The 9,093-nt window shown below is 39.3% G+C and overlaps 1 protein-coding gene across 1 annotated transcript in view; it reads right to left on the reverse strand.

The window, feature by feature from the left end:
- Positions 1–9,093, reverse strand: part of LOC136838413 (serine-rich adhesin for platelets) — a 549,424-nt gene that overhangs the window by 19,187 nt on the left and 521,144 nt on the right. The window contains 3 exon segments of the mRNA XM_067103288.1: positions 689–926; positions 4,607–4,704; positions 6,810–6,964. Of these exon segments, the coding sequence (XP_066959389.1) occupies positions 689–926; positions 4,607–4,704; positions 6,810–6,964 (491 nt within the window).

The following is a 9,093-nucleotide window of genomic DNA, read 5'->3' on the forward strand; positions in this document are numbered from 1 at the left end:
TGGTTTTTCTACAACTACAAGTATGTACAGTGTCTAGAAACACAATATTGGGCAATGCTTTCATTAACACAATTTAACTATGCCTTGGGAAGTTGGTGTAATGTTGATCAATAAAAATAAATTATTTAATAGCTTCAGTTAGTGTTTCCGGATATTTATCTGACAATTTTGTGTGAAAGGAAATTATTGACAGTTTAAAAGTACATTATAGGTAAAATAATTGTTGGAGGGTCTCTTAAGGACAGAATGGGAAATCGTAACAAAACTTCACTTAAGTGTGCATCAATGAAAGTGTGAAGCCCACGTGTACTCGGAAGCATCCTTCTAAAGGGGCAGCATCCTTCTACAGGGGAAGCATCCCTCTAAAGGGGACGCATCCCTCTGAGGGGGCAGCATCCCTCAGGGCATCATCCCTCTAAAGGGGCATCACCCCTCTAAAGGGGAAGCATCCCTTGTGCTCGAACGGTGAGGAAAACATGCAGGGCCCAGGTGTAGGAACGTTGCAGAATGTTAGTTGGACTGAAAGAGAGCAAGTTAGACGGTGGTAGTTGGCTAAGAAAAGGGTCAAATAAAAAGATGCTTTTTTGAGGGGGGGCCATGTCAGGAGGGGGTGGGGTGGGGTGGGGGGGCAGGGGTTGTAGTGGTGGGTGGTGGTGGTGAGGGAGCCGTCAGTCAGATCCGGGCCTACCTCCTCGTTCCTCGCCTCAAATATATGGGTCAGCTCCCCGGCTATACCGCTGTGGGTGTGGGTGTGGGGATGGTTTTGAGTGGCCGCCAGGTTAAATTGTACCTTCTTGGTGTCTGCAGGAGGGTGGCGAGCTGGGCTGGCTGGGGCGTTGAGGGAATGGCCCGGGTGAGGGACATACATCTGCGGGGTTGGACTCGTACCGCTGCTCGAGTCATTGGCGTTCTCGTAAACGGAGTTCCTGCGGGAGCAAGGAGACTTGGTAATATTCATTGTCATTGGGGTGATGAAAAAAAGCTGGCAAAATCTTTCAACAATAGAACTTGGTGGAAGAAAACAGTAAAAGGTGAAATGTAAGGTACAGGCAGTCCCTGGTTATCGGTGACCTGGTTTTTCAGCGCTTGTCTAGCGACGAAAACAGGCAATTTTCTGCGCCGATATGCCCCGGTTTCCGTTTATCGGCGCCGATAATCACGTATTGGCGCCGATAAACGAAAATCGGCGGTTTACGGCGCCGAAATCACCGAAAATGCGCCAAAATCGCCGATTTTCGGTTATCGGAGATTTCCGCTTATCATCACGCCGTCAGAGTGGAACCCCCGCTGATAACCGGGGACTGCCTACTGTAATCATTAGTTGAGGCTAAAATCTACTATTTAGGTGTATTTTATCATTCTGTGATGAACTAGCTTTAGAGACTTAATGAATTTCAGGTACTGTACAAACGAATATCATAAGTGAAAGAAAAAAATTATGCACTAAAGGAGGATTTGTAACAACTTTGGTTAATTTCCTAAAGAATACTTTTTTCATTATTTGAAACAGAGGTATGAATTTCAAATGATCAAGTCAATCAACAGAAATTTCAAGCTAAACCTAATTATAAACCAGAAACTGTTAGTGAATAAGGGCCCATGTAAAAGAAAACAAAATGCAATAAAGTCCAGATCTTCACACAAGAAAAGTGCATATGGATGGGAATAAAGAAATTACTTATAAAAGGGTAACTTAATATAGATGTTGGCCATAAAAAGCAAATTATCGAGTCTCAGTGTCGAAAAACTGAATATTTAAATCAACAAATGTCATACAGTCAAGATAAGAAACAAAAGATAAGAATTCTGAAAATCCTTGGACAGTAAATTATTACCAGGTGCCAAGAAAAAATAAATCATAGAATATTAATAAAAGTTAACCAGATAACAATAAAAAATTATGAAACATGGAAGCCAAGATTATATATTGTAAAGACGTCTTCTTTACCCATTAATTACGATCATGTATCGCATCTATCAACGCAGCAAGAATCTCATGTATACATTTGTATGTAGAATTTCCTGGCCTTTTCGCCAACATATATTTTATTACTGTATGTACATTACGTCTCTATTGTTATCTGATTGACTGTTAACAAACAAACTGGCTCTCACTCAGCGTGCGGGTCACGGCGACCGGGGGTCGGGCACCTCGTTTTCGTCTGCACGCTGCTATGTATACCTTTGCCCGGGTAATAAACCACCAGTACCCAGTTCTGCCTTCTTTGACCTCTCAATACCCTTATCCAGCAGGGAATGGAAAATAAAATTTGCAAAGAGTCACACAAACCACTGAGACTAATCACCACAAAACTCTGACACTGGGCACACAGGAAAAATGAGTGCCAATCACAGCAGGAAAACCTTGGTGCCAATCACAGAATGAAAGCCTTAGTGCCAATCACAGAATGAAAGCCTTAGTGCCAATCACAGAATGAAAGCCTCAGTGCCAGTCACAGAAGGAAAATCTTAGTGCCGATCACAGAAGGAAAACCTTAGTGCCACTCACAGGAGGAAAACCTTAGTGCCAATCACAGAATGAAAACCTTAGTGCCAATCATCAAAGAAGGAAAACCTTAGTGCCCAACACAGAATGAAAACCTTAGTGCCAATCACAGAAGGAAAACCTTAGTGCCAAACAAAGAATGAAAACCTTAGTGCCAATCACATACGGAAAACTTTACAGGCAATTACAGAAGGAAATTCTTAGTGCCAATCACAAAGGGAAAACCTTAATGCCAATCAAAAAAGGAAAACCTCAGTGCCAATCACAGAATGAAAGCCTTAGTGCCAATCACAGAGGAAAAACCTCAGTGCCAATCACAGAATGAAAGCCTAAGTGCCAATCACAAAATGAAAGCCTAAGTGCCAATCACAGAACGAAAGCCTTAGTGCCAATCACAAATGAAACCTTAGTGCCAATCACAGAATGAAAGCCTTAGTGCCAATCACACAGGGAAAACCTTAGAGCCAATCACAATAAAAGTCTTAGTGCCAATCACAAGAGGAAAACTTTGTGCCAAGTTAAAATCATTTGATCTCTTATCAACTCTGATTGACATGGCTGGACATCAAAATAAGAAACTATCAGACTCTTATCCGGAAAGTCTGTTCCTCTCTCTCTCTCTCTCTCTCTCTCTCTCTCTCTCTCTCTCTCAGAAATGCATTAATTTCTCCCCCAACAAACCACCATCAACCTCCATGCTCTCAGAAAAACCAAATAATAAATATCAAACTCCAGAAGCAGTTCTTAAGGAAGTTCAAATTAAAAAAAAAGGAGAAGAAGAAGAAGTCTTAGAGAAGCAAAGGCAGAAGTTAGCAAATACATGAGAAGGAGGAGGAGGAGGGGGAGGAGGAGGAGGAGGAGGAGGAGGTGGTGGTTAATAACTACTGGAGAACTTCCTTCCGGGAATTTCTCATGTAGAAGTTAGCAGCCGGGTTCTCGATTGAATCCTGTATTCGAAACTAACTTTTTAATTGAACGAAAAATGAAAATGCCAAAAAAAAAAAACATTACATTCTTATTTTCGTTTATCGTTTGCGATGAATCTTTTGAGAGAGAGAGAGAGAGAGAGAGAGAGAGAGAGAGAGAGAGAGAGAGAGAGAGAGAGAGAGAGAGAGGCTTGCAAAAGGATTGGAAGACAGCAGGAAAGGAAATAACATAGAAGGATAATTATAACTGATAAAAGGTAAAAATAACCTTACACATAAGCATGGCTTTTAAACACATGTATGCAATGCATATACCTGGTATTTTTAACCTTAACCCCACCTCTCTCTCTCTCTCTCTCTCTCTCTCTCTCTCTCTCTCTCTGGACGATCATATACGCACAGATGGATAACCACAAGTAGATGGATAACCACAATTAGATGGATAAATTGCTTCATACTAAAAGCAATATCTGCAAAATGTCGGTATTTCCTCAGGCAATAAAGGCCAGTCGAACAAGCTTTGATATTCGAAACTGATTGACCAATTTTGATAAAACTTTCATGCCACGTTTTTAAGTGAATTGTTCCTATATTTTTGTCCTTCAGTAGGTGATATAAGAATAACCTTTACATAGGCACACAGGTTAAATCAAAATGTCCTTGTAGTTCACAACTCAGCTTTTCATATTTCCCGTTACTTAGGGACTGATTTGTGCCACAAGAACAGGAGGAGGCAAAAGCATCAATTATAAATACATATTATTATTATTATTATTATTATTATTATTATTATTATTATTATTATTATTATTATTATTATTATTATTATTATTATTATGGAATAAGGCCACAGGGGCCTCTGACAAGTCTCAAAAAATATGTTGTTCAACTGAAAGAGTTACAGAGAATAATAGGAAATACAGAAAGAGGAGACTAGTTATGAGATAAGAAAAAAATGAGAAATGAATAGATAAAAAGTATTGTTTTAAGGTAGTGATGCATTGCATCTCTGTTGAGTTTCTAACTGCACAACACAAATAGAACCTCAACAAAAGTTCAAGCGAAGATGCAATGCATTACTTGGTTCATCCAGCGATATACTCTTAAAAAAGAAAAAGAAAAATAGGTTTCATGAGGCGTCCCATACCACAATGATAACACCTTCGGTACTCACGTTTTATTCATGTTGGAGTCGAGCAGGTTCTGCCGTCGGCTGTTGACATAAACGCCCGTCTCGTCCAGGTCGAGGCCAGGCAGGTGTCCATTCGGCATCTGCAGGTAGAAAAAAGGGAAGTCAATGTCTCCCACTACGGAAATCTTTGTTTTGGGTAAAATTAATCTCCCTGGAAGAGATAATGTTGACGATTACGGAAAACATAGGTTTCAGGCTCAAGCAGGTAGGAAGAAAGAGAAGTTAATGTCACCGACTACGGAAACCTTTGTTTTGGTTAAAATCAACATTCCTGGAACAATAAAGTGGCCGATCATGGAAAACATGTTTCAGGTTCAAGCAGGTAGGAATAAAGGGAAGTCAATGTCACCGAGTACGGAAACCTTTGTTTTGGATGAAATTAATATTCCTGAAAGAGAAAATGTTGCCGAGTATGGAAACATATGTTTCAGGCTCAAGCAGGTAGGAAGAAAGGAAAGTCAATGTCACCGACTACGGAAAACTTTGTTTTGGATAAAATTAATATTCCTGGAAGAAGAAATTTTACCGATTATGGAAAATGTAATATGTTTCAGGTTAAAAAATGTTCCAAGTAGGGAAAATGTGACATTAAATTTGTATTTCAATACAATTCTTTCACATTCATCATGTGAAAAAGGTGGTTTTGATGAAAAAATGACACCAAAAACGCTTTTCTTATTTACGTAAATTTCAAGTAGCTGAGATTTACAATACACTGAAGCCCCAGAAATTTGATCACCACTGAATTTCAAGGATATATAACTCCAAGTCAGCCTAGCTTTCAATAAATATCAGAAAGTCTCGGTGGAAAATGTTGGTTTTGACGAAGTCACCAAAAATATCTTCCTTCTCTACGGAAATTTGAAGGAGCTGAGATTTACAGTACATTAACCCCAGAAATTTGATCACCACTGAATTTCTAGGACACAAAAGCCTCAGTTAGCTTAACCATGAATAAAGCTTAACCATGAATAAATATTATAAGGTTTAAGTGAAAAATCCTGCCTAATGTCCATCTTTGCCAGCGCCATTTCCTGCCCTCTGGCCGACAGTACTCAAACACTCGGTCGAGTGAGCCCTTTTTCCCAGTGCCTTGAGAGCGAGAGTGAGAATCTCCAATTTCTTCAAGGACGGGGCTACGAAGACCTAATTGCATGCGAAAAGTCGATGACAGAGAGAGAGAGAGAGAGAGAGAGAGAGAGAGAGAGAGAGAGAGAGAGAGAGAGAGAGAGAGAGAGAGAGGCGATTAAAGCAGATTTAGGCAAATTTGAATGTTGTTTGCAACCCCGGCAGTGTGCGTGTGTGTGTCTGAGAGAGAGAGAGAGAGAGAGAGAGAGAGAGAGAGAGGATTAAAGCAGATTTAGACAAATTTTAATATTGTTTGCAACCCCGGCAATCTATGTGCGTGTGTGTGTCTTAGTCTGAGAGAGAGAGAGAGAGAGAGAGAGAGAGAGAGAGAGAGAGGCAGGCGATAATGAGATCTCGGAAACGTGCGCTCACCCGGGCAACAGCCCTGTTATGCCAATGGACCCCCTTTTCGCCCGGAGGCTCTCTACAAATTTCCATCAAGGTTCGTCTGCAATAAACTGATCCTTTAACTGGAGCTTTCTAATGAAGCTTTCCTTCACTGGTCTCTCCATATTTGATAGGTTCGTTTCGTTTCATGAGATGAATCGCCACAGAAAACTCAGGGGCCTGCTCAATTTTTCGTAGGGGTATTGGGACTGATTAGCTGATCAGCATCGTGAGATAAATGGTCACAGAAAACTCAGGTGCCTGCTCAATATTTCGTAAGAGTATTGGGACTGATTAGCTGATCAGCATTGTGAGATAAATCGCCACAGAAAACTCAGGGGCCTGCTCAATATTTCGTAAGGGTATTGAAACTGATTAGCTGATCAGCATCGTGAGATACATCGCCACGGAAAACTCAGGGGCCTGCTTAATATTTCGTCGGGGTATTGGGACTGATTAGCTGATCAGCTACCTGCTACTATAGAAGGTACTTCAAACGCATAATAAGATATGAAGCTATACAATCAATCAGATATGCATATACATTGTTAATTAAAATATTACTTTCCCTCCTAAGATCACCATCAATTTTAGGAATATTTGAAGTCCTAAATATGCAGCTTCAAAAGACCCCCCAAACGAGAGCGTAACTTGACAAACACTGACTGACCTTGTACCCTTCGGGAGGAGGTTTGTAAGGCGGGGCGAAGCTAAGGTCCACGAAGCGCTGCGATTGGTCCGTGCCACGGGAGTCTTCGTTCTCATTGGTCGAGGCGTAGTTCCATGTCGTCGCCTGGACTTTGTGCCTGGAGTGATATGGTGGAGCTGGAAAGAAGAGAGATACGTATTAATTATTTTTAAAAATTAAGTATTTAAGTTGATTATTAAAAAAGGTTTGTTGGTACAGATTGGACAAAGCCTTTTGCAAGCACGAGCCTGGCATAATATATATATATATATATATATATATATATATATATATATATATATATATATATATATATATATATATATATATATATATATATATATATATATAATCAATGCAAGAATGGACAATGAAAGCAGGATCATTTCAACATACTTCATCCCAACATTTCTTAAAAAAAAAAAGTCTTATTACATCTGGGAATCTGTTAAAGAATAAACACAATACATGTGATGATGTAATGCGATTAAGTTACCCTTGGAACGGCCCCTCATATAAGCGCCAGAAAAAAGCTCTCCCCCCCGACAAGTCTTGTCTTTATATACCTTTGCAACGGCTCTTCGCAAGTGCAACAAAAAAAGGCCACTTTCTACCAATTTCTACCTGACCCGCCATTCGCGAGATTCTGAACCTTGTCGACGCCATTACGTAGAGCAATGTCGCATGTGATCGCATATCCTTCCGGCTCGCGAGCGCGCGTTTGCGCGGGCCATACCCTCCCAAATATTTTCCTCAAAATTTATATCGTATTTTCTTTTTTTAAAGGGGTTGGTGGTGGTTTCAAATAGGGTTTATGAAGACTGACAATTAAATTCTTCCGCCAGTTGGGTTTTTGTCTTAACCGGAATTCGTCGTGAGAATTCGCCCGTCCGGAAAATTGATAGGAAGTGTCTCAGGGCGATTGAGAACAAATTTCGGGAAATGGAGAGGTTTTTGTTTGTGTGTGTGTATGTATGTATATATATATATATATATATATATATATATATATATATATATATATATATATATATATATATATATATATATATATATATATACACTCCTCAAGGCTAGCACTTCCACAAAACTTAATACCATTCCAAAATTGAATCCTACAAAATCGAATAATCTCTTTCCCGCGGTCCTCTTCTTTAAAAAATAAAGTCAAGAAACCGCTGAAATGACTCCCTCTCCCCCCTTCCACACCCCCCACAAGAAAGGGGGGGAGGGGTAGAAGCTCTTCAATATAGCCCCATTCATCACAGAATCTTTCATGTTTAATACGGGGCAGATATGGAACGAGGCTTAGCGTGGAATTTGCCAAATGGATTCTTCATTCCATCTTCTCAGGTCTCTCTCTCTCTCTCTCTTTCTTTCTCTTTCTCTCTCTTCTTTGTCTCTTTCTCTTTCTCCTTCTCTCTCTCTCTCTCTTTCTTTCTCTCTCTCTCTCTCTCTCTCTCTCTCTCTCTCCCCTTTTCTTCTTCTTCTTCTTCTTCTCTCTCTCTCTCTCTGTCCCTATTAATCTCTCCTCCTCTCTATCCATCTCTCCTTCTCTCCATCTCTTTTCTTCTTCTTCTTCTCTTCTCTTCTCTCTCTCTCTCTCTCTCTTCTCTCTCTCTCTCTCTCTCTCTCTCTCTCTCTCTCTCTCTGTCCGTCCTCGTCTTTGAAAAGACATTAATCATAGGCGACGCTGTTTATTCCCGCGAAGAAATTGCAATAATGACAGCAGTCGCAGATGGCAAAAAAAAAAAAAAAAAAAAAAAAAAATAGAAAACTCTTTCTCGAGGAAATTGATTTTTTAAAATTTTCTAAAGGCAAGTTTGGACTTTTTAAGTGCAAAGGAAATTTCGACTGTTTAAATACAAACGAAATTTGGTCTTTTTAAATCAAAGGATATTTAGATTTTTTAAATACAAAGGAAATTTGGTCTTTTTAAATCAAAGGATATTTAGAATTTTTAAATACAAAGGAAATTTTTAAATACAAAGAGGGAAATTTGATCTGTTTAAATACAAAGGAAATTTGGACTGTTTAAATACAAAGGAAATCTTGGACTGTTTAAATACAAAAGAAATTTAGACTGTTTAAATACAAAGGAAATTTGGTCTTTTTAAATAAAATGGAAATTTGGTCTTTTTTAAAAGCAAAGGAAATTTAGACTGTTTAAATATAAAGGAAATTTGGACTGTTTAAATAGAAAGGAAATTTGGGCTTTTTAAATACAGACTGTTTTTTTGGCAGGGATTTAGCAGAATTCTCTAAA

This window comes from Macrobrachium rosenbergii, chromosome 5 (genome assembly GCF_040412425.1).
Source record: "Macrobrachium rosenbergii isolate ZJJX-2024 chromosome 5, ASM4041242v1, whole genome shotgun sequence".
NCBI classification, from domain to species: Eukaryota; Metazoa; Arthropoda; class Malacostraca; order Decapoda; family Palaemonidae; genus Macrobrachium; species Macrobrachium rosenbergii.